At 33.4% G+C, this 26,385-nt stretch overlaps 1 protein-coding gene across 4 annotated transcripts in view; it reads left to right on the top strand.

The window, feature by feature from the left end:
- Positions 1-26,385, top strand: part of STAG2 (STAG2 cohesin complex component) — a 115,746-nt gene that overhangs the window by 72,920 nt on the left and 16,441 nt on the right. For all 4 annotated transcript variants that reach the window (XM_016197056.2, XM_016197054.2, XM_016197057.2 and 1 more), the window contains exons 9-27: positions 548-621; positions 1,742-1,865; positions 2,432-2,530; positions 2,624-2,703; positions 5,836-5,943; positions 6,782-6,893; positions 7,479-7,596; positions 8,021-8,124; positions 9,482-9,574; positions 9,705-9,794; positions 10,384-10,587; positions 12,075-12,145; positions 12,437-12,524; positions 12,617-12,697; positions 14,784-14,876; positions 17,718-17,892; positions 20,473-20,612; positions 22,277-22,378; positions 24,387-24,535. In XM_016197056.2, the coding sequence (XP_016052542.1) occupies positions 548-621; positions 1,742-1,865; positions 2,432-2,530; positions 2,624-2,703; positions 5,836-5,943; positions 6,782-6,893; positions 7,479-7,596; positions 8,021-8,124; positions 9,482-9,574; positions 9,705-9,794; positions 10,384-10,587; positions 12,075-12,145; positions 12,437-12,524; positions 12,617-12,697; positions 14,784-14,876; positions 17,718-17,892; positions 20,473-20,612; positions 22,277-22,378; positions 24,387-24,535 (2,105 nt within the window). The remainder of the gene's footprint in view (positions 1-547; positions 622-1,741; positions 1,866-2,431; positions 2,531-2,623; positions 2,704-5,835; positions 5,944-6,781; positions 6,894-7,478; positions 7,597-8,020; positions 8,125-9,481; positions 9,575-9,704; positions 9,795-10,383; positions 10,588-12,074; positions 12,146-12,436; positions 12,525-12,616; positions 12,698-14,783; positions 14,877-17,717; positions 17,893-20,472; positions 20,613-22,276; positions 22,379-24,386; positions 24,536-26,385) is intronic.

Below are 26,385 nucleotides of genomic sequence, written 5' to 3'. Positions count from 1 at the left end.
TGGCAATAGGTAAGTCAGCCAAGATTGGAAATGTTTACTTGATTTTTTTTTCAGGTGAGCCTTGTTTCCCTCAAAAGAATTTAGCAGGGAGGCAATTTTTTTTTTTACCAAGTTATCTTCAAATCCCTTTTGTTTTTTGAACAAACACTAATTAATATGACTCTTCTTTTTCAGAAGACAAAGACCAAGATAATAAAATATTATGCTTTTTTGTTATGAACATATGTTATATAATAGATAATCTGAATGATAATAAACTACTTAACGGATTTCTTTACATGTCTTTATATGGTGGAAATTGGTGAGCATTAGAAAAATTAATCTACCAGCCAAACATTAAAAGCCAAGTCAAGTATTCCAGTTATCAAGGGACTTGAACCGATATACAACAGCTCTTAATTTTTCTGTGTTCACTGTTGTCTAGTGGAATTAAAATTTAGATGCCACCACCAAAACACTGGAGAAACCTGCATTTGTACTATAACAAATTTTAGATGTTCTTTCGGTTGTCTTCCATTACCATTGAAAAGAAACGTTTGTTTTTCAGCTTCAAGAAAATCAGGATGAAATAGAAAATATGATGAATGCAATATTTAAGGGAGTGTTTGTACATAGATACCGGTAAGTCAGGACAATTTTTTTTCTATGTAATTTTAACTCTGTTCAAGTTTGGAAGTGGTTTAGACTGCATAAAAGTTAGTGGAAGGAATGTTGGCGTAAGATCAATGGTAGAATATAAGCTCTTTCATGGAATGAGACACTCAGTGCAAGTTATTTAACTGCTCTGAACTTGATGTGTTCTCTCTGAAAAATGGGTTAGTGTTCTTGACTTGTAGCTGCCCAGTAAGTGGAAGCTACTGCTATTATTAGGAGTCAGGGTATAGAACATTTCATTGCTTTTAGATGTATTATGTTAGTAGAGCCTATACACGCTGACTCCTGACTCTCTCCTCTTCCATTTGGGTATCAGTGGGAAAATTTGGATAGATGTGAGATATTTTCTTTTGCTATTTTGCATGAGTAGAGGAAAGACACTGGCAATCTCACCACCATTTCTGCTGTAAGCTGTTCTTTAGATGTTGGTGGCATTCTTACTCAACTTTGTCCTCATTTCCTCAACTTAGCGGTCACTGAATCAGGTTAATGCTTCCTTTGTGATGGTCCTTTGTCCATTCTTTTTATTTTTATTGTCATCATTACCTTTGTCTATTCACTCATCATTCTCATGCCTAGAGATTTCTGATTTTCCTAAAATGTCCTTTTGTTGCATTATTTTTCTGCTAAAAAGCCTTCAATGACTCATCAGTACCTCCAGGATGAATTAAAATAATTTAGTCTGACATTCAAATCCAAATTGAGGTTGGCCTCAGTGTTATGTGTAACTAATTATGCTCTAACTAGACTATTGTGGAAAATTATGCTCGAACTAGACTATTGTGCCTGCTGTCTTCTGAACACACCATGCCCAGCAGGTTCATATGGCATGGTGTGAAAGGTGGGGATCAGCTTTTTTTGTAATTTTATTTAAGTTTAAATATTTATGTGGTGATAATTATGCTTTGCCAACTAAATTGGAAACTTGGCACTCAGAGGCCATGTTTCAGTTCTACTTTGAAATCACCAGTAATACTTAACATAGCGGTATATTTATAGTAGGTTTGAATTATTTGTCATCTCTTGAATAAACAAGTCCTGTGGTATAGTGGCACTAACATGCATCATTTTTTCTTCCTTCCTTCAGTGATGCAATAGCTGAAATTCGAGCTATTTGTATTGAAGAAATTGGCATTTGGATGAAAATGTATAGTGATGCCTTTCTTAATGACAGTTATTTAAAATATGTTGGTTGGACTATGCATGATAAGGTAAGATATGCCTTACAGACTGTCTGCCTAGACATAGCTGCCTGCAGCTCTCATTCAAAAAGAATTATCTGAATGTAGGTATACCTGGGACCACATTCCTATAGGCCTGTCTCCTTCATTCTGTTCTGTCTGGTCCAGGAAAACATCATCTTTATCACGTAAAGTCCTGTTTATTTTTGAATCTTGGCCACTGATTATTTTTATTAATCTACCTTTCTCTGAAGCTGCTTCTTCATTGACCTTGAATTGAAGTTCCTTGTATGTACCCTTTACAAATACTACTTTCTGTAAAGGAAGACTTAGTATGAAATATGCTACTATTACCTTTCATAATATTTTCTCAGATTTTTAAAATTTTTTATTTGATCTACAAAAATGATAACACCGAAGGTATTTAGTCTGACATATATTTATTCCTATTTTTACATTATCAAAGGTGAGTTTCTGAAGAAATGCTACTGTATAGAACATTTAAAATTTTTAAGTAGAAATATGGTATATGTCTTGACTATTCAGATTGAGAGCATGAAAAGTTTTAATGCCTTTTCTCCTCTTGTTTCACTTAGCAAGGTGAAGTAAGACTCAAATGTCTCACTGCTCTACAAGGGCTTTATTATAACAAAGAGCTTAATTCTAAACTGGAGCTTTTTACCAGTCGGTTCAAGGTTAGTATACTTTAAGTATTTACAAATCACCTGTCATTTTAAAATATTTTTCTTTTGCTTTCCCTATAAAAATCTTTATTTTTTTGTCCTTAGGATAGAATTGTGTCTATGACCCTTGACAAAGAATATGATGTTGCAGTACAAGCAATAAAATTACTTACTCTTGTTTTACAGTAAGTATGTATTTATTGCATATTACTTATGTCCAGACATTTAAATTATACATTAGAGAACTTGGTTTCATTTATCTAGATCTAAATTTTAATAACTTAAAGTCATGGGGTTTTATAGCTACAAGCTTTTTTCTTGTAAACTTGAGAAAATAGGAAAAGGAAACCATGGGGCTAATAAAATTCTGAGCTAGGAATTCATGTGTTCTCATTCTCTTGGTCAGTTTCCTTTCCATTTCACTGTCTTAGATGCTCTCGAAATAAAGTTAAAGACCTGAGTGTAATAAATGTGCTTATTGTATTTTGTCACACTTTTAGTAATTAGTATTTACTGAAACTAAACTTCTCTATGAACAATCTGAATTTAAACATATTATGTTAAAATGTAATAGTGATGCAAATAATTTTTTTTAAAAAAAAGTGTGGTACCATATACATAAAACATAACGGCTACCATTGTAAATGCGCACGCCAGGAGCATAATGTACACATTGTGCAGCCTTCACCATTATCCGTCTGCGGAGCTCTTTTATCCTTCATATTGAAACTCTGTATCCATTAAACGTTAACTCATCCTTCCTCTTCCCCCCACCCCTCAATCCCCGGTGACTACTGTTCTACTTTCTATCTTTATGAATTTGACTATTTTAGGTACCTCACATAAGTGGAATCGTACAATAGTAGCCCTTTTGTATCCGGCTTGGTTTCCTTTAGCGTATTGTCTTCAGTGTTTGTCCATGTTGTAGCACATACGAGAATTTGATTCGTTTTTGAGGTCCAGTAATATTCCATTGTATGTTTATACCACATTTTATTTATGCATTTATCTGTCAGTGGACATTTAGGCTGTTAACATGATCCAAATAATCGCAAAAGGGTCCTTTCTAATCAAAGCATCTTAATTCTGACACTCGTGGAAAATTCATCATCTAAGAGTAGCCAACAAATTTCGATAAAAACTAATGAGAGATGACTGTCCAATATGACTTTAAATCATATTGTAAAGCCATAGTAATTTTTAAATTTTGGTCCTGGGCAGAGAGATTGGAGGCACAGAATAAAGAATACTGTAGAGACAAACGCAGTGCATCCAGGAGCCTAGTATAGGGTGAGGGTGGCGTTTCCTATCAGAAAATAAATGGTTTTGTGACTAGATTATATTTTGGGGAAAATAAATTAGATCCCTATCTAATTTCTTATACAAAAATAATTAAATTTGGGAAGATTAAACTTTTTTATTTTGTATGTAAAATGACTGAGCAATATCTTTCTGAGCATGACATAAAACCTAGACATAAAAAAATCATTGGATTAATAACTACATTAAAAATAAAAATGTCTATTAATATATAAAGCACCATAAACTCATAAATCGCAGATTGGGCAAAATATTTGTATCATAGGAATCAGTTTCCATAAATCTATAAAATAAACAGAAACCTAATAGGAAAACAATCAAAAGTTAGTAACCAGATCATTGACAGAAAGTAAAATAAAAACTTAAACATATGAAAAGGTGTTTAGCCACACTTTAGAGAAGTGTATATTAAAATTTGATTATTAGTTTACCTTTTGCTTGACAGAGGTACAAGTGTTTGGTAATGTCCTATGTTGTTGGGACTATAATTTGGTATAACCTCCTTGGAGAAAAGTTTTGCAATGTCTTTTTAAAAATTTAAATACATTCTTCTAGCATAGCATTGTTTGTAATAGAATTTTGGAAATAGCCTGCATGATTATCAATAGAGGAGGAATTAAATTTGTATAAGATAATAGCTTATGTAAACACCTTATATGGCTTATTGAATGCCACAGCAGCCCTGTGGGATGGTGGTGGTGGTTATCCACATTTATATGAAATGGACCACATTGTAGTCATTAACAGGGAGGCGCTTCTAGATATATTGACATTTTCTGAAAATTTACCTAACGGGGGGTATTTTGAACAGTCTTAACTATTATATTTTTCTTTAATTTTTTAATTGGATTTAAAAATTATAAATATATATACATATAATTAGAATATTTAAAAAATCTTGAAATAAATAAGAAAGTAATAGTTTTATTCTCTCTATATTTCTGTAGTTTCTCATCTCCATCCATAATACCTTATAGACATTTTTTCCCCTTGTTTCTGATACTGATATTTTTATAAAGGGTGATAGCCATTTATGTTGGTTCAGCCATGTATATAACTAATAACTGAAACTTAGAAGGAACATTCCTTCTCAAATAGTTAAAATGAGTGAACTGATTTGATTCAGTGTATGTTTTTTTTTAATCATAAACAAGTGATTTTTCAAAAAATGATCTGATATTATACATAGAGTAATTTACATCAAAGGGCTTTTGAAACTTGAATTTTAACATTTTGGTTTTGTTTTTCTCCAAAAGAAGTAACATTTCCTTAAGACTTCAGACTTTTGGAAACCTTGAGCACAGAAAAACCCCCAAAAGGATCTGAGATTCTAAACTAACCACCTAATGTACTTATTAGGCTTTTCTCTCTGAGGTGGTGCTCTGATTCTTAATTTACATATAATGGTAAAAACCTAGATTATTTATCTCACAGTAGACTAAAAGCATATAAGGTTTTTGGCACTTAAATTTTAATTAATTCGGAAATCCATTTCTGTTGCCTTAGATGGTATTCAGTACATGATGGATGAAGTATTCTTCATCATTGTGTGATAACTGGGGTGGTATTATATTTTAATGTTGCGGTATTGTCTCTTAATATTACTGTGAAATATATGCAGTGTCCTTTGTGATTATTAACCAAGCTCTTTGCATGCCACCACTACACTTTATTTTCTACATTAGTTTATATTATTTTCTCTTCATTTTCCTTTATCGTCCTTGTCTCACATTATTACTTCTCTTTACCATATAATATGTCTTCACTTGCATTATTGACTCTAATTTTACCTCCCATTGATTTTAGATGTTCACAAAATACTCAGCTCTCTTCTCAGGGCAAGCTTTTACTGATAGATGATAATCAAATAAAGTTGATGTCTTCTTTTTAATTTTTCTTAACACAATTTAGCGAAAGTCTGAGCATGGATTTTTGTACTCAATATGCTTAAAATTATGCCATTGCTGAAAAGACTGCTACTGCTTATTTCTTTATAGGAGTAGCGAAGAAGTTCTCACTGCAGAAGATTGTGAAAATGTCTATCATTTGGTGTATTCAGCTCACCGGCCAGTAGCAGTAGCAGCTGGAGAATTTCTCTACAAAAAGTAAATCTGTATTTCTGTTAATTCATTTTCAAATATACTTTTAAGACAGTAATTTATTGTGTTATAATTTATATGAAAATATATGTGACTTATTTTTTAAAAATTACTCAGTACATATGTACTTTCACATTTTACTATTTCCTTTAAAAGTTTTGATTTCCCTTCAGTTCCTTTGATTTATTTGTTAAGTCTTTAAAGGGAAAATGTACTACCCATATCTTTTAATGGATATGCTTTAATGTACCTGACTGTATCACAATGTTAAGACCTTTTCCTAATTTTTCACTTTTTCTCTGATACCACTTTCCAAAAAAAACAAACAAAAAAACACGCTTATTTGGGGTGAAGCATTTATTAAAAGGAGTATATGATGTAAAACATTCACACTACAGTTTTCTATTCATTACTATCCAGTGTTCTCTTTTTTATTTATAAAGAAAAACAACCATGATACCCACTGAAAGAGGCCACAAAGTCCAGACTTTGGGATACTTGTGTAAGGGATAGAAGAAAAATATATGTTCAGTTTAAGAGTAATTTATCGTAGTTTTATATGCATAAGTGGTATAGGTTAGTCATTATGATGCTTTTATTAAAGGAAATTGTTGTATACAATGCATGAGTTATAAAAAAATAATTCGCAACTCTGAGTTAAAAATGCTTGGCAGCACCGTCAAGTGTGAGATTATTTACTGGAGCATAGTGTTGGGCAGCATTACACCTACCTCGCCCCCGTTTACTCCTTCATTAGTGCTGAAGTATGGAATCGAGACTGTTTTCTTTTAATTAGGAAAGAATAGTTTTTTGTTTTAAAAGTAAATGTTCTGTGTTGATTCAGGCTCTTCAGTCGTAGAGACCCGGAGGAGGATGGGATGATGAAGAGAAGAGGACGGCAGGGCCCAAATGCCAACCTTGTGAAGACCTTAGTTTTCTTCTTCCTGGAAAGTGAGGTTAGTTGATGCTCATTTTCTGCTTATGCCAATTTCTTGAGGATATTTCCCCTGTTCATGCAGGGGAATATATATTTATTTGTAATGTTTTTGACAGGTTTTGGTATCAGTAATGCTGAACCCCTAAAGTGAGCTGGGGAGCTCTAGGGCTATTTAAACTTCACAGGATGAAGAGAAATAATTCATTTATATATTGGATTGACAAGTAAACGTGTATTTTGTTTTATGTAACCATAATTACTCCCATTCAGTTAAAGTAAATTTGTAGTACATTTTCTTAATTGAGACTATAGGTAACTCATATAATATTGATTTCAGATAGGCTGTAAATATGCATGCATATAATCTTTTCAAAAATAATTTTCATGTTAATGATTATTGCAAGAAATGTTTAATGATACTACCTTAGAATGTGTACTTCTGCAGAGCAAGCTAAGGCAGTTTTTCTCTGTCCTTTCTTCCATTTGACCTCAAAAAACAGATTGCTGTTTGAGTTTGTACATGGTGTCCGAAAAGCTCCCATTCTTTTGAGTTAAGGCTTGTATGCTATTTGTTTAAGAGCACATTGCTCTTTTTTAATTTTAGTTACATGAGCATGCAGCATACCTTGTGGATAGCATGTGGGACTGTGCTACTGAGCTGCTGAAAGACTGGGAATGTATGAATAGCTTGTTGCTGGAAGAGCCACTTAGTGGAGAGGAAGGTAAGAATGTTAATTATGGTATTTTTGTTGTCTAGACAGTTTTGAAAATTCCATTTGTTTTTGTGTTAAAATAATTGAGTGAAAACCTTACTTTGTGAATAATTTTGTTTTCATACACATGAATTTTATGCTGTGTAGACAGATGTAGTTGCCATCAACATTCTTGAAATTTTTTTGTATCTGTGTTCACATTTTTTTTTGCTCAAATTGTGGATCAGTGGTATACAGATTTGTAATGTTTAGGAAGGTTTAACTTGTTTTGATCCTTTCTGTGATACAGTAATGGAATTTTTTTTTGTATATTATAAAAGGAAATGGCCAGGTTCTATCATAGGCAGAAGGAACTCTTATGTAATAATTATAAATGGCATATAGGGAAAAGAAATAGATTAATTCTTTCTGGGTTTTTTTTTTTTTTTTCCAGCACTGACAGACAGACAAGAGAGTGCTCTGATTGAAATAATGCTTTGTACCATTAGACAAGCAGCTGAATGTCATCCTCCTGTGGGAAGAGGGACAGGAAAAAGGGTATGCCAATATATTTTTAGTATTCTAAACTTTGTTTTTCTTTTTTCAATATCTTTTCTAAAGTTATACTTGGAACTATAGAACCAAATTTTTGAATCTTACGTTTTATTTTTCAAGTGATCTTTGCTTGTAAATATGTGTTAGATGTAAATTTTCAAGCATTAGCAGTTTGGGAAATTTCTTCCATAACTTCGTTAGTTACTACAGAGATACAGTGATTGACAGTTCTTGCCTTCAAGACTGAATGTAGTGCACTATTTTAGAATGGTGCATTTGTCTGTTCTGGTTTATTTTTAGATTTGCTTTAAGTTTTTTTATTGATTGATTTGAGAGAGAGATTGATTTGTTGTTCAGCTCATTCATTCATTGGTTGATTCTTGTATGTGCCCTGACCCAGGGATCGAACCCCCAACCTTGGCATATTGGGACGATGCTCTAACCAATTTAGATACCTGGCCAGTGCTTTAGATTTGCTTTTAATAAATAAAACATAATTATTCATTAAAATGGGAAATTCCTGCTCTGGCTAGTATAGCTTAGTTGGTTGCATGTCATCCCATGCACTGAAAGGTGGCGGGTTCAAGTACCCATCAGGGCACATGCCTGGGTTGTGGGCTCGATCTCCAGTAGGGGGCGTGCAGGAGGCAGCCAATCATTGTCTTGATCTCACATCAGTGTTTCTCTCTCCCTTTCTTTGTTAAAATCAATTTAAAAATGACTTAAAATGGGGAAATTCCTATTTCCTGGGATTAGATTTTAATGCATTATTGCAAAGTTCACATATATTTGTATTGTAGACCAACAATTCCATAGGCTTTCAAACTTTTGATTATGAAGCACAAAAATACAATTTTATTTTGTTAACCTAGTACATATCTATATATGTGTTTTTGTGTGTAACTAAACGAAATTTCATCAAATACTGAAACTTACAATATGTGATGCATTCTAGTTTGCTTTCTTTCTGTTTTTTAATTACTGGTAGCAACTTATTATATTGATTTCATAACCCATGGATCACGGCATGCAGTGTAGAGTAGGCTGAAGTGCTGCTCAATCCCATGATTATATAAGCTTATAAACTGGATTTCCTGTTCCTGACTGCTGCTTCTTGGTTAGTCTAATTGGGTATTGATTTTGCCTCCAGAACTATTTAAAGTTTTTTTGTTATTTCAGGTGACTTTTTTTCCTTATAATGTGCAAGTTATTCTTTGTCACTTTTGGGTTTCAAGTTTTGTAGTAATTTTTGTATCCATCATCTAAACTGTAGTGTTATTATTTATTTTGTATATCTTAAACTTGAGCACCTCACAGTGTCTTGGCTTAGTAAGTACTTATAAATGTTGTGTTACTTTAGGTGCTGACAGCGAAGGAGAAGAAGACCCAGTTGGATGACAGGACAAAAATCACTGAACTTTTTGCTGTGGCACTTCCTCAGTTATTAGCTAAAGTAAGTTTGTGTCAGTATCAGAATGTTACTAGAAAATGACAGGTTTTGTTCAGAAGTGTCACACAGAATTTTATTGTAACATTTACTTACCATTATTGTGATGTTTGACTTTTTTTTTTTAATTTCAAAGTACTCTATAGATGCAGAAAAGGTGACTAACTTGTTGCAGTTGCCTCAATACTTTGATTTGGAAATATATACCACTGGGCGATTAGAAAAGGTATGCTGTTTCCTGTGTATTAAAAAACCTTGAAAAATAATTAGATCATCCCGTCATACTGTTTTTTAACAATTTTTAAGATATATTTTTGTAACTTCTAATGTGAAAGGAAACATGGCTTACATGTCTTCTGTATTTTAGATGAGTTGCATTTAGAGAATGGCACTAACGGAGCTTCCCTTCGATTCATATTCACGGTCATCCTCTCATTCCTGCCCGTTATGTGACTATCACTGATTATTTGTGGAGATTGGGGGTGGGTAACAGGACAATAACAGTTACAGAATGAAAGCAGCTAATATCCATTGAATACTTTTACTGTGTTCCAGGAACTGTTGTAAGTTCTTTATATATATTAAAATTCTCACCAAAGCCCCATGACATAGGTGATGCTACTCCTGTTAATGTTAAGGAAATAAGCAGGGATGGGTCAGTGTATTTATTTACCATGACTAGAAAAACACCTTAAAATCCATGTCCTATTTGTTGTAGAGTTACCTTATTTTAAGCTTTTCACCATGGTGGTGTAGTCTTCTTGTGCCTATCACGTATACATTAGTTTTAATGAAAAAAACTGTTGATTTTGCAGCATTTGGATGCCTTATTACGACAGATCCGGAATATTGTAGAGAAGCACACAGATACAGATGTTTTGGAAGCCTGTTCTAAAACTTATCATGCGCTCTGTAATGAAGAGTTTACAATCTTCAACAGAGTAGACATTTCAAGAAGTCAGCTGATAGACGAGTTGGCGGATAAATTTAACCGGCTTCTTGAAGATTTTCTGCAAGAGGTATATATTACAAGTTTTTTGTCAGTTGGGCCCCCTCCCCTTCAGTAACCGAATTATTCACCAGTCCTGGTGATAGTCCCTGGCAGTATGTTGAAAAGATGTTCAGACTTTTTGTTCTGTGATTCATCTGCTACTATTACTCGTCCACCAACAAAGGAAGGTGGTAAAAATCTGTGACTTGGGGAGGTGAACACAAAACTTAACATCTTTTAAAAATTTTTTTATTTTAAAGAAATGATCTGGGAAGTGCCAGGGTTTAGTTGAATATGAGGCTGTTAGGGAACAGAGTGTTAGTGGAACAGAAAAGTAGAGCTAGCCTCTGGCCATGTAGTCTCAAAAAGTAGGGTATTTCTTAGTGTTTGGTCTTTGATATTGTAAAGCCTTGAGAAACCACTGTTATACCCATTGTTGATTTTTGGGTTTCACGTGTTGTTCCTATCATATTTCTAAAGAGGCTTAAAGCGAGGCGCTCAAATGCACTTGTATTTTTATTATGATTTTTATCATTTCTGGAAATACATTTAACAGTTAAGTTGATTTGCATAAAATAAAAATTGGTACTTCTCAAATTAATGTATTTAGCCTTTTCCACATCACTTTTTATCATTATTGCTGCAAAAATCATATGGACTTTGTAATTTTCAGGTTTCTTTTTAAGAATTACTTCTTTAACTTTCTTTTTGTATGTGTGTAACATTGCATGCTCACTAATTTTTGCTTAGTTGGCAGTTCAAATATATTGGTGTACAATGATCACATTATTAGTTAAAATTTTTAATGGCTCTACTCTTGGCTTGATATGATTGTTATTAGGACAAGTTAATTTAAAATCAAGCAGTGTTTTGTTAATTAAATTTAATTACTTTGTAGAAAAAATTAAAGTTTAAAAACAACTAAGCATTATTTGAGAGACCTAGGGTTTGATACAGTAAGTTGGATAGTATTTAACAAGCTTTATAAGTTTCATGTATTAAGACTCATAAAATTTTCAAAACCTTAAGTTACTCTAAATTGGACAGTTGCTATCCAGAAAAGACTGGCATGCCTCGTACTTCCTCAGAGGTTTTTTCCAGATTAATTGTGATTGGCCTGATTCACCTTTTTTTGTGTGTAGGTTTGTCCTTTAGGTGTTGTCTTTATGATGTCTTGCCTGCTCTCTAGTATTTTTCTTTATTGTCTTAATGTATTTATTAATGTGAAAGAGCAGATGTCTTCGTAGTTTTTGTGTCTGGGCTACATAAAGGAAAAAGGGAGAATGTCATTCACTTTCTCTCTCGGGTATAATGTACCTGTGGTAACAACTGTATCGATTCATCACTCCAGCCATACTGCTTTAAATTTGGCCAGATTTTAGGTATTGAATGGTACGGTTAACGTTTTTTATTAGGTTATTCTTTCTTTTCAAGGCAGTATTGCCAGTGTGATAGCCTGAAGTGTTCTACTTTTGTGGTTATTAATGTTCAATATTGTATAATTGATGCTCATAGGGTGAAGAACCTGATGAAGACGATGCATACCAGGTATTGTCAACGTTGAAGAGAATCACTGCTTTTCATAAGTAAGTTGAATCTTAAAGTTTCTGCTAATTTCTTAAAGCTGTAGCAAAACCAGTTTATATGTTTTGGTTATTATGTCAGATTCTTTGCTAGATTTCTTGTGCTTTTGGGGGAAACGTACTTGAATTGGATAATCACTGAAAAATTAACTAACATACTTTTAAAGAAATACACATTTTTTGTTGTGCATGTTAAAAAGTTCACTATATTTTAACAGCATTCTATTAACACTCAAGTCCAAAACAAATGTGATTAAGCTTAACTTTTTAATATAACTTAATTCTTTTTTACAGTGCCCATGACCTTTCAAAGTGGGATTTGTTTGCTTGTAATTACAAACTATTGAAAACCGGAATTGAAAATGGAGACATGCCTGAGCAGGTTTTTATTATTTACAAGTTTCATACTTAACTTTGAGAAGGAAGACTTGTGACTTGTTAATTGTAACTTGATTTTCTCGGTTCTTTTTGCAGATCGTTATTCACGCACTGCAGTGTACCCACTACGTAATCCTTTGGCAGCTTGCAAAGATCACTGAAAGCAGCTCGACGAAGGTTTGTGGTAGTTCAGTGGGGTTTTTATTAGACTAATATCATTAACTGTTGTCAGCCAGCTTATACATTTAATAGAACCAATTTATTTCAATTAAATCTTGCTTACTTCTAATCTACTTTTTAGGCATGTGTACTTTTAAAAACAGTCACATTTGCAGTTTGATGTGTATTTATTGAAAACCTATTTTTGCTTCGGGGTATGATTTAAAATTAAAAATTCTTCACATTTGAAGGTGGCACAACTTATGGATTCCCATATTATTCTCAAAAGTATTGAGTACATAACAGAAATATAGATTTTGTAAATGATGACCAAGAGCCTTTGAAACAAGCAGATGCAGCTATTGGATTACAGAAACTGATGATAATAAGCCAGTTGCCTTGGTGGTGTTTTAGGATCACCTTGTTCACTCAGGATGTCTCTGCTGGTTTTCCAAATTGATAAATCACTTTCTGGTTAAGTGTAATGTTCCAGCTATCATGTCTTAGAACTTCCATATTTTATCTGTAATGGTAGTCCTTGATGTGGTGTTTAATAACTGAACTAAATAAAATAGTACTGCCTTTCCATTTGTAAATTAGAAGCTTGAAACATTGTACTTACAGTAGTGGATGTTGCCTTAAATATTATTCCGGCACATTTTTATAAATACTAAGCAGTATCTGGAAGTTACAGAATTAGTTGCTTATAGGAATTTTCCTCATAAAGGAATTCTCTCTAAAAAAAAATCCAATTGGCTTTATTCAACAGTAAATGAATCGGGCAGTATCCCATCTAGTAAATAGGAAGCTAGCCTGGCTGGTGTGCGCAGTGGTTGAGCACCGACCCATGCACCAAGAGGTCACCTGTTCAGTTCCTGGTCGGGGCACACGCCCAGGTTGCAGCTCAATCCCCAGTAGGGGGTGTGCAGGAGGCAGCCGATTGATGTTTCTCTCTCGTCGATATTTCTGTCTTTCCCTCTCCCTTCCTCTCTCTAAAATCAATAAAAATTTTTTTTTCTTTTAAAAAAGGTGCTCCCAGGAATTCTGATAATAAGTTTGTTTTGTATAAAATCACAGAAAAATTTAAATGCTTAGAATTCCTCTGAGATTTTTTTAAGAACAAGATGCTGTATGTTTCCCCCTTGAAAAAGTAATGCAGTTTTGTTGTTAAAATAGAGTACTTTTTGTCAAACACCCAAGAATTATCAAGCTGATAGTAGAAATTGATCATATTAGTAAATATTTACTTAAATTGAAAGTACTGAGTTAAAAATTTAAATGGGAAAAAAAGGTAATACTTTTAGTAGAGGAAAAGGGGTAACATGAATGTTATTGAATATAAAATTATGTTGAAGCTTGGTTGAGTTTTCACCAAAGTGATGTTCAAGTTAAACTGGGTTTTATTTAACTTGTCTATTACAAATACCAAATATGTACTGATATTCTGTCATTTTGCATTCGGTATCAGAAGATAGGTCAAAGATTATGCCTTAAATAAATTAGTGTGGATGAACTTTACTGAATGGTTTTCTATTTTAAATATTTAGAAATAGAGAAAACACAAGAAAAAGATTCATTTTTTTTTAAATGTAAGTTTGTGAGACATTTAAAATTGTTTTAAGTGGAGTAATACCACAAAGCTGATTTTTGTTTCTGTTTTTAAAAAGTACAACCAGTATCCTTCACATAAGAAATGAAAGATGCAGTTCTTTTTTAAATTAATTTCTTCCATTCATAAGTTGGCCACTTTTCAAATTACAAAGTGAGGATGGAATATAAATCTTTACTCTTTAAGCATTCTGAGGTAATGGATTTATTAAAGAAAGCCGTATAGAGAGTTAGATAAGTTTCTTATTCTGAAGGGCCCAGACCACTTAGGGTATTATCCATTAATATACCTGATAGTTTGAAGGCTGCGATTTTTTGCAATTTTTAAGAAACATGGTCTCGTGTTTTCCTTTCTGATACATAATAAAAAGAATTTAAATCTAATGTATAAGCAGAGTTAATATATTTAAATGTATGACAATGTTTATGTAATTTAAAATATTTTAAGTACTGAGTTTTTTATACAGTATTTTTAAATGTGAAATTTTTTTTCAAGGAGGACTTGCTGCGTTTAAAGAAACAGATGAGGGTATTCTGTCAGATATGTCAGCATTACCTGACCAACGTGAATACTACTGTTAAGGAACAGGTTCGTAACTACTGTAGATAGCAATCTTTTAAAGGAATGTTAATAAATATTTGAACTGATGTAATACTGAGATTGAGCAAAGTAGAAATAACATATCCATCCACGTATACCATGCTCAAAAAATAGCTTAATATATTAATTTCATATGGAGTTTATAAATTGCATTACAGATTACCCTCATGGTATTCTGTGTTATTGTTTCTTTATGACACTCTTGGTAAACAGACCCATATATACAAATTAAATATCTGAAATTACAAATGTTATTCTTGAAAGCAACAAGTATAACAAGTATGCCTCAAGGAGGAAAGGTCCGTACAGTTTTCTCATCTCTGAGAATATTATCAGATACTGACATTCCTGCTTGTCCTGATTGTATGTTATTTTTTCTTATGTGGACTTTGTCAGACAATCATTTTCCTGTCTTCAAAGTATTACCTTCTCACCCCATATACCCTTGTGATTCCAATACTGCCAACTTTCTCATTCTGGAAATATATTGTTACCTGGTACCATAGGTAGTTTTCCCATCTGTAAAAAAAATTCTGATCCTGGGCCTAAAAGCCTATTGAGCTCTAATTTCCTAATAGAGGATTAATCTTTTTTGGACACATGCTTTTTAAATGCTTTTATGGGATAGATGTTTTTATAATCATTTCATAAGAAATATTAATAATGATATAGTCAAAATGCTTATGGTGATTTTTAAGGTTTTATGAACATTTCATTTTGCTTAGCCTTTGTGTATTGGGGTCGGCCCCATTCATCTTTATCAGTGCTATTTTCAGCAGCTCTTGTTATGTTGGGTGCTGTTTATTCTAGTTTAGGGTATATTTACTTCTTAAAGCTACCAAGAAAGTTGTTCAAATATAATAGTCCAACTACGAAGCTACCAAGTTGTTCAACCCTTTCCTTTTGTTTGTCACTTGTCTTTATTTCATTTTAAAAAATGAATATTAAACTAACATTAAAGAAATACATTTGGATTGTTACAGCTAAAACTTACATTTAATACCTCACTATTGGGCCCATTTTTCTTCTTATTTCCAACTCCCTTTTGTCTCTCCAATGTGTACGTGCTTGGGCACAAATAAATTAGAATATATTAATGGCCAACACCCAATTACTGGATTTTGCGTTTTCTTGCAAAAGTGTAAGGTATATTGCCACAATTATTACATTGCTGAATTCTTTTCAGTTTTAAGTATATAATTTTCTACTCTAGCAATAAAGAAATTTGGAAATTCAGTTTTCATCTCTATAAATCAGATGAAAGGAATGACATTTCTAAAGGTAGTAAACTGAGTTTAGAGTTGAACTCTTAAGAGTAGGATTTTAATGAAATATGCACTAATATAAGCTTAACACAATATTTTCAAATGCCACCAAGATATTCAGCTGATTCCCTGTTTGTTTTTTTGTGTTTTTGTTTTTTGTTTTTTTTTTACAGTGTTAACATATTTCCTTACATAATTTGTTGTTCAGGTCTTGGAGATGGTTTGGTCATTAAATAGCTTGTGTGTAGTCTTCCTAACAAGCTTCTAGAACTATGTCCTGGGCAGCTCCCTTGACCTTCCAGTTCACCTAATTAGTAAATATCACCATACTTAGCACTTTGTATTGTTACTGCGTACGTTGCAAAAGTTTCTGTAAACTCATATTCAGAAAGGTATAAAGTAGTAGTGTAGTAGTAAAATAAGGAGAGGAGACTGACAGAAGAGGTAAATTCATAAAGAGAAAAAAGTAAATGTCATTAGTTCCAAAAAGGTAAAACGGTGTTTTCATTTGTATTTCTGGCAGTAGTCTTTCTTTAAATGTAATTTACCGTTGACTTTGTGACCCCCAGATTCTATTTTCATTAACCTTCCCAACAGGTAACTTTTTCCAGTTAACTTCTGACTAATTTTACCAGTGTTTGACTGCATTTAAAACTACTGGTAGAGTTTCGTTAAGCTCCTTGAGATAGAACTTCAGCCTTAAGTTTATGACACCTACCAGGTTTGCCTGATTTGTAGTAAGCAGCCCATACTTGGTTATGTGTTTTCTACTTAAGCACCACATATATTGACAATGAGAGTAGTTAAAAAGTACCATAGACTTTGTGATCCCTCTTCTAAGAAATCATCTATGAGATACTCATCTCCTTGATATCATATTTTTCCATAGAAAAAAAGAATGGTACCAAGTTCATGCATTATTTCATGTTTGAGAATGTATACCACGGGGTATTTTGGTATAGTATATAGAGTGTAGGATTTGGAGTCAGAAAACCTGAGGTTGCACCCTGGCTTCATGTTTTGGTAGTGTTAGCATATTACACAAGTCATTTAAAGTTTCTAAAAATAGCCCTGGCCAGTGTGGCTCAGTGGCTAGATGGTTGATGCTCACACCAAAGGGTCTGGGGTTCAATTCCCGGTCAAGGGCACGTACCAGGTTCCATCCCAGGCACCAGCCTGGTCGGGGCGCATGCAGGAGGCAGTCAGTCAATGTCTCTCATCGAGATGTCTCTTTCTCCCCCCCTTCCCTCCCTGCCTCCCTTCCACTCTCCAAAAAGCAATGGAAAAAATATCCTGAGGTGAGGATTAACAACAAAGTTGCTAAAAATAAAAAAGAATATTTGCCAAATTACCTTGCTGTTAGTAAAGCGTGATGTAAATATTATTAGTAGTCATTATTACAGAAATTACACTGATCAGCTTTAAAATCTTAGGAAAATACTATACAGTATATTGATTTTTCTTAATAGTTCCAAATATAGAAAGTTGGATTCTATTTCTGTGGTAATGTATGGCAGTTGATGAGAAATCTTGATTTATAGCTTTTTTTTTTTTTTTTAAATAGGCCTTCACTATTCTATGTGATATTTTGATGATCTTCAGCCATCAGATTATGTCAGGAGGGCGTGACATGTTAGAGCCGTTAGTTTACACCCCGGATTCTTCGTTGCAGTCTGAGTTGCTCAGCTTTATTCTGGATCATGTCTTCATTGAACAAGATGATGATAACAACAGTGCAGGTAATTTTATGGCCAGCATCTTGTTAAATCTGTGTACCTACCATAAAGCAAATTGAAGTAACAATGATGTCAAGTGTTGTAGTACTATTTCATATTTTATTCCTAAAACTTGAAACACAGGTACGTGTTCTAGAACATTTGTGCTCATTTCTTACAACTTTGTAAAGATAATGTGATGATATGGAGCATAGGTTTTGGAGCCAGATCTTTCCTTCTCACTGGCCTTGAGCCAGCTTTTCTAATTTATAGCTACCTTACAGAATAGTGCGAATTAAATAAATTGATCAAAGTGACTAGTACAGTGCCTGGGCATATAGGTACTCAATGAAATTTACACCCCCTTTCCCTTAATCATTGGTAATACCGGTATTCAGGTAATTTGAGTAGAATGAAGTGTTTAAGTTTTTGTTACATACTTTCACAAAATAGGTTTTTATATTTTAGTGTGGGATATTAGACTATATCTAATTTCTTAATGCTAGAAAGTTTGAAAGGATTTTATAAAAGTCTGGGGTGGTACAGAATGTTCACAGGAAAAATACAGAACTAGCCTTGCCTAGGGTTAAGTTACTCTTTACACCCTTATTGCATACCCAGTGCCTTAAGGCAAGCAAAGGTCATGCAAAAACAAATACTATTTGGTGGCTTATTTCTGTTTGTTTTTTAAAAAGTCAAATTCTAAATGACACTTTTTTTTTGCCTCGAAATGCCTTTTAATGTCCTTTATCCATTTTTCTTGTGTGTGTGTTGTGTATATAATTATTTTTTTTAACATTTTTAATTTTTTAAAAATGTTTTCAGTTACACTTTACATTTAGTATTATTTTGCATCAGTTTCAAGTGCACAGCATAGTGGTTGGACAATCGTATACTTTAAAAAGCGTTCCCCCAATATTTCCAGTACCCATCTGGCATCATACATAGTTATTACAATATTATTGACTATATTCCCTATGCTGTACTTTACATCCTCATGACTGTTTTGTAACTACCAACCTGTACTTCTCAATCTCCACCATTTTTTATTTCTGGGTTTGTTTTTAACCTGAAGGTATACTCGAAGGATAATGTCTCATGAGTATATGGATATACATATATATATCCATACAGAAATGGACACCTCACTGTAAAACAGCATTTAAATAAATACATGTAATTCTAGACAGGGTTCAAAATTCTTAATGTCTTGGTAATTCAGTCTCTAGGGGGGAAAAGTCTATAAATCTCTAGGTCCAGAGGCAGTATTAAACAGCATTGTTTAGAAATCCATTGTAATCACAGTATCATTAAGGAAAAGCTAGCCTATATATTCAGTGTAATCTTTTTAAAAAATAAACAATATGTTTTAGGTTTCTAAGCAAATGCTTTGTTGTTCTGGAATATGCATGGTGATAACTTTCTGATGGTCCGTCTTAAATTCTTTATAATAAAATTTTGTTTTAACTTATTAGCAGTTATCACAGATTATCAAAGACAGGGCTAAATAAATACTTGTTTAAAAGAGCATTCTTTCTTTACACACAATTTTTTTTTATATTGGGAGTCTTAAATTGAAGACCTGACAGGATATGCACCCACTCTTCACCAAAGAGGAAATCTAAATGGCTAAATAAAGGCAAGAAAACCTTACTGATAACCAATGAAATGTAAATCAATATAAGGTGGTGTGTTTTTTGTTTGTTTTTTAATATATCTTTATTGATTTGAGAGAGAGGAAGGGAGGGGGGAGAGAGAGAGAGATATCAATGATGAGAGTCATTGATCGGCTGCCTTCTGCACGCCCCCTGCTGGGGACAAGCCTGAAACCCGGGCCTGTGCCCTGACCAGGAATCGAACCACAACCTCCTGGATTCTGGGCCGATGCGCAACCCCTGAGCCATGCTGGCCAGGTTTTACATAGCTTTTTATGTAAAAGGCTTTATCACAATTTTATTTTCAGTATCAAATAATTAGAAATAGTCCTTTCGTGGTACGTGGAGGCTGTAGTCTGTCCACTTGATAACCAAATGTCAAGATCTCACATAATGGATCAGGGCAGAAATATGTGAAGTCTTACAATGACAGAATGGTTCCTAGGCCAGTCTGAGTATGTGTAATATGGATAAAGGAAGTATGTGTCGATAAGATCTGGGATAGGATTAATTTTGGAAGAGATTGGAGAATTTCTGAGATTGGCTGCCCCCAGGGAACAAAGGGCCTTAACCAACATATTGAATATGTAGATCTCATTGACAAACTATCCTATTAGGGCAGTAGATTAATGTATTCGGCAAGTCTAGCCAGACTTCACCAAACGTCAGTTCCTCTTATTCAACTCCTCTTGTTCCTGTGCCATGTTCACCTAGCAGCCTTCTGACTGTTTATTTGACTTAACAAAAATTTTGCTTATTGGAATGAATGAGCTGGCCATTCGTGAAGATATTGAGAGTGATTTTAATTTTTATTTCATTTAAATGTGTTTTTTGTCTTATTTTGTAAATTCTCCAAAATAAAGATATTTCTGTAGTGAGAATTAAAAACACATATATGGCTGAATTAAAATGCTAACGGTCTAATTTTTGGAACTGCTCCCTCCCTCAGATGGCCAGCAGGAGGATGAGGCCAGTAAAATTGAAGCTCTGCACAAGAGGAGGAATTTACTTGCAGCATTTTGTAAGCTAATCGTGTATACTGTTGTGGAGATGAACACAGCTGCAGACATCTTCAAGCAGTACATGAAGGTAAAGTTTGAGAAATGGGTCACAAGACATTGTTACAATGCTTAACAGATAGCGTAACATTGGCTTTTATGCTTGCCGTTGAATGTTTTAATAGTAAATTACTTTCCTAGTATAAAAAGAAATCTTTTAAAGTATTTAACATTTTCAGTAGCATTTGTCTCATGCCTCTACTCCTCTGTTATAATGGACAATGTGAGTTTGTTAAGTTAGTTTGCATTTGGAATATTGGAAACAGCTTGTCTTACGTTACCTGTTACTATTAGAAGTTGTATTTGTGATTTAGTTTAATACAACAGGATGTTGTCCTTCCCCTTGCTTGATATAGCATTAAAAGTATTATTTTAGAAGTCAGGAGACCTAGATGGTATAGTTTTGGCTTAGTGATTATACAACTTGTGGCCTTGAGCAACTCATTTGTGTCCTGCCTTCACCTGTTCCACTGTGACAGCTAAGGTTCCTTTGCAGGGGTGGGGAACCTTTTTTCTGCCAAGGGCCATTTGGGTATTTATAACATCATTCGTAGGCCATATAAAATTATCAAGTTAAAAGTTAGCTATGAAAAAAGCTCCTAGATTTATTGAATTTCAAGTCCCGCTTGCAGTTGCCTTGGCAGGGCCAGACCAAACGATTATGGCCCGCGGGCCGGACGTTCCCCACCGCTGCTTTAGGGTCTCAAAATCTGATTTGATTCAGAGTAGATTATTCACAGGTTTCATAAATACACAGCAAATTCTCTAATTTTTAAGTAGTAGTAGAAAGGATATGGTTAATTGTACTAATGGAATATGACTAAATATGGTAAGGTAGTTTTTCTTTAATTCTCTCTCAAGCAAAATCTAATTATAAATGTAAACTTTTTAAAGTCTTTCACGAAATAAAATTATAATAAATTTGCCAAAACCTGGTTAATTCTCTTTGGAATACTTCCCTACATGATAGAACTCTAGCACCATTATAACTTACTTTGGAACCTAAGCTATTTGGCATGATAATTGAATTTTTTCAAACTAAGGTTGTTTGTGAAGTCATTTTGCAAGTTTTAAACTTTGAGACTTTAGACTTAGGTATTCTAGTTAGTTAAAGTCAGTTCTATCAGTCATAGGAGCATGGTTATCCTGTTATTTCTAGTAGTTATCCTGTATGCATTTTGAAACGATCTTAAATTAGAAAAAAATTTTCATGTGCAATGCGTGATGTAAATATCACCCACAATAAGTTTTCTCTTAAATGTTAACAGACTATTAGCTTGCATAAGCCAAATTAATAAAGTGGGAAACTGCACATGGACTGCATGCCAGTAGCAATGGATAAGTTATGAGAGTAACTGATTATATTCATTGTCTTAGTTGAACACAAGAAGTTTGTTTATATCCTTTGTGTTTTTCTGAAAATCTGTATAACCTAATTATTGTTTTGTACCATACCTCCTTAAAACCAAGTTTAGAGCTTAATGTGATTAGATCTTAACTGTCTGATATTTCTGAATTTACTTAAGTTAGGAATTGTGTGCTTAGAAATTATCTTAAAGTTTCGGTAACATTCTTTTGTGTCCTTGAAGACATAATTTTAGCCAAATACATACTTACATGATTAACCTAAAATTAGTCTTATTGCCCAATAGTTTTAAAAGATAAAGCTCTAATTTGTGCAAATTTCTTTTCTAGTATTATAATGACTATGGAGACATCATCAAAGAAACAATGAGTAAAACAAGGCAGATAGACAAAATCCAATGTGCAAAGACCCTTATTCTCAGTTTGCAACAGGTAAGACATTTAAGAGTACTAGCTTTAGGCTTACACAATTAACAATAATTTTCAAGGTAACTTTGGGTCAAGCATAATAGACAATTCATAAAAGTAGAAATATAAGATATTCAACTTCACTAGTAGACATTGTGCAAGTGAGATTATTTTTTGCTTTCTGTCTGGCAAGTTTGGCAAAGCCTATAGCTATCTAAGGTATGGGGGAAATAGGGACTATCATCAGTATATATTGGTACAACCTTCCTGGTAGGCAGTTTGGCAATATATGTCAGAATTTATAATGTGTATGCCATTTGAGGCAGCAAATCTACTTTGAAAAATTTATCCAAGGTAATAATGACACGTTTGCAAAAATGGGTGTACAAGATTGTACACCACAACATTGTGTACAACAACAAGGAATTAGAAATAATCCTAATGTTCATCAGTAGGATATTAGATGAATATATTACGTAGTACATCTCTGCATTGGCTGTTATATAGCATTTAAAATTAGTTTTAAGTAGGTCTGTATTCATTAATGTGTAAAGATTTCCACAATGTGTATAGTTTGAAAATACAGTAAAAAAGATTACATTCAGCATCCCTATAAAATTGTACATATCTCTATGTCTATCTGGAAAAAGTAGTCACTAAAATGTTAGCTGTGGTTAACTTGCTTTGGTAGGTTTTAGGTGAATTTTACTTTTTTCTTTGTATATTTCCATATTTAATGAGTATCAGTGTTAATAATCAGAATTCAATAGTCATTTTCATTTTGGCAGTGGCAAGGCAGGTTTAATTAGGTAAAAAATCATTTGCTTAGTATACTTTTGTGTCTAGAGACCAAATGCATGCAAAATATAACCCCTTTCAATTTGATAAACTTTGTTCTTTTCAGAAACCTAGGTATGAAAGTTCTTGATCTTATTTGCATATTCTATATTAAAATTAATAGAATTTAAAAGGTTTTAAAGGTAGAATTTAAATAACTTCTTTTGTTATAAAATAATAGCTGCTTGCTGTAGAAAGCTTAGAAAATACAGCAACTAGAAAAACGCAATTTATCATTAATTTTTTTACTTAATAACGCTTTGTTTTTATAGTCCCCTTAGTTTTTTGTGTTTTTTTTATGACTATATGAAATCTTATTTTTACAACATTAGGTCATTGTGCATTCTATTTTTCAAGGCTGAGCTTTTCACATTAATGAATTCTGAATACTTTCATGCCATTAAACACTTTCCTCAGCATTTAAAATGACTATATAGTATTCCATTCTATAGAGGGACCATAATTTAACCATGATCTCTTCTTGTTTCATGTTGTGCTTTTTGTTTTGTTTTTACAATCTTTCCCATTATAAATGGCATTAAAACATTTTTGTACTTATGTATTGTGCACAAATAATAATATTTCTTTTCGATAAAGCCTGATCACTAGAATCACTTCGTCAAAGGACATCTAAACTTTCACTACATTTTGCCAGATTGCTCTGTAGAAAGGAAGGTTATCTCAATTTATGTTCCCAACAGATCAGAGTGCTCATCGCACTGTGTTCTTATCAGCGGTCCATTATCTGTTTAAAAGCTTGGCAGTTTGGTAGTTGAAAAATTACATATTGTTTTGTTTACTTTACAATGAAAGTTTGGATGTGAGATTCATCATTTAAATGTAAATACCAGGTCATAGTAGCCTCTAATTTAATGGGCTTCCTTTTTCTTTACATTTTTATATGCTACCTCAGTAACCAGTTAATTCCAGCAGAATGGAATTCTGCTGTGACTAATGTAAAGAGTTCCTAATCTCAGTAACTATCTCTAGTGTGAATATCGGAAGTGCTACAATTTTCGTCACTTGTATCATGTGTTTTAAATTTCCATGTATTTGAATAAAATACATTACCTCATTTATGGATCGTCTATTCTAAGTATATTTTAAGTAAAAAATATGTTATTTTAAAAGATGTTAATAATCCATAGTTATCAAAAAAACTTTTAACGTGCTTGCTTTCTTTTTTTCCAAACAGCTTTTTAATGAAATGATTCAGGAAAATGGCTATAATTTTGATAGATCATCCTCAACATTCAGCGGCATAAAAGAACTTGCTCGACGTTTTGCTTTAACTTTTGGACTCGATCAATTGAAAACGAGAGAGGCCATTGCTATGCTGCACAAGTAATCTCCAAATATTTTATTCAGCTTTCCTGCTTTTTAATAATGATTTTTTTTTTACTCTAGCTCTTTTGTTTAGAATAATCAAATTCAATTAATGCTTAATTATTTGTTTACAAATCTGTAGCATATCTCTCTTCTTAAGAACTATAGTACTATCTTTAGTAACATGAGTTGCCACTAAATCTCCTTTCATAGAAAGTCTTTGCTTTAATTAAAACCATACATAAAATCTTTATAAATTATGTGAAGAAAAGCAACATATTTTCATCAGGTATTAGAATATCTCTTAGCAGCTTTTGTCATAATTTCACTTCTAGTTAGAGAAATTTTTGAGATTTGATTCCTTTATTTCGAATTTTCTCTTTCTGGTTCTGTCTTCTACATTGTAGTGACCTTCCCCCTTGTTTTGAGCCACAACCTTTCTATCTGCATATTTTCTTTGCGTTACAAAAATTTATGGCATGTAATTTAGTGATCAATTTACTTTTAAGTGTGAGTGCATTTTAGACCTTTAACATGACCAACACCTGGATATTAATACCCTTGATCTTTTATTTGGGAAAATCGAGAGGCTTGGATTCTTTCATTGAAAGCTTTGTTTTACTCGTGCCTCTTACTAGTCTGGCTTAGTTATGAGCATTAATGTCTCTCCGCAGAAATGTGTTTGCTCTTTCGCGTTAATCCCATACCTTCCCCAACTTTAAAGTCTCAAATTCCTTTTTATGCCTTTTAATGGATTGGATGATACTTTCAGGTAATGAGAAGTAATATGATATTTCCTTCATGTAATAGTCTTCCTTCTTGCCTCCCATTTTCATCTGGATTATTTTTTACACAGTTACATTTTGATGCAGTATAATGTTGGGTTGTTGTCTTGATTAATAGAGGTATTTATTGTTAAATAAATATAGTTAAAATGGGCCCTGCATAGAGTTTAATTTTTAAACTTTACTCTTAAATAGGTCATTACAAATCCCCCCCCCTTCTCTCTCTTTCTCTTTTGGTTATTCTCACCCAAGAATGTTTTTTTCCATTGATATTTAGAGGGAAGGGAAAGGGAGTGGGGAGAGAAAGAAACATTGGTTGCCTCCTGCACACACCCTTACCGGGGCGGGGGATCGAACCTGCAACCCAGGTGCATGCCCTTGACCAGAAATCGAACCTGAGACCCTTTGGTGCTCACCCGAAGCTCTAACCACTGAGCAACACCAGTCGGGGCTGTTTTATCCTTACTTTTAAGTTAGTCCTGTCCTGGCCGGACTAACTTGGCTAGAGCATCATCCAGTGCACCAAAAGGTGGTGGGTTCGATTCCAGATTGGGACACCACTCCTAGGTTGCGGGTTTGATCCCTGGTCAGTGCGCATATAGGAGGCAACCGATCAAATGTTTCTCTCGCTCTCCCTCCCTCCCTCCCTCTCTCCCCCTCCCTAAAAAAAAAAATCAATAAAAACATATCCTTGGGTGAGGATTTAAAACATAAAGCTTAAGTTAGTCCTGTGTGGTATAGTTCTCCTTTATGTCTTAAAAAATACAAAAACTGTATTGATCATGATGTGCAAGCATTGGGGTCATTCTCTGTGGGAGAGAACTGAGGAAAGAATGTCGATGAACCAAACCACATTCTATCTAGGGGCTAGCTGGCGGGCTTGTGTGCCTGTGTGTGTTGTTATTTTGTTTCAAAAAATGTAACAGTGGCATAAAATACAAACATATTTGCTTATTCTCACATTATAGCCTCTTTATTCTCTCTATTCTTCAGGTTAAATGCATGACAAAACATTTAGTAGTGGAGTGAAAGTATAGAGAGAACTTTCCTAAGTTACTAAGTTTTGTATTTTTGTCCCTTAAA

This window comes from Miniopterus natalensis, chromosome X, assembly GCF_054644295.1.
Source record: "Miniopterus natalensis isolate mMinNat1 chromosome X, mMinNat1.hap1, whole genome shotgun sequence".
In the NCBI taxonomy this organism is placed as follows: Eukaryota; Metazoa; Chordata; class Mammalia; order Chiroptera; family Miniopteridae; genus Miniopterus; species Miniopterus natalensis.
The sequence above is the reverse complement of the archived record's forward strand: the minus strand, read 5'-3'. Positions and strand labels throughout refer to the sequence as shown.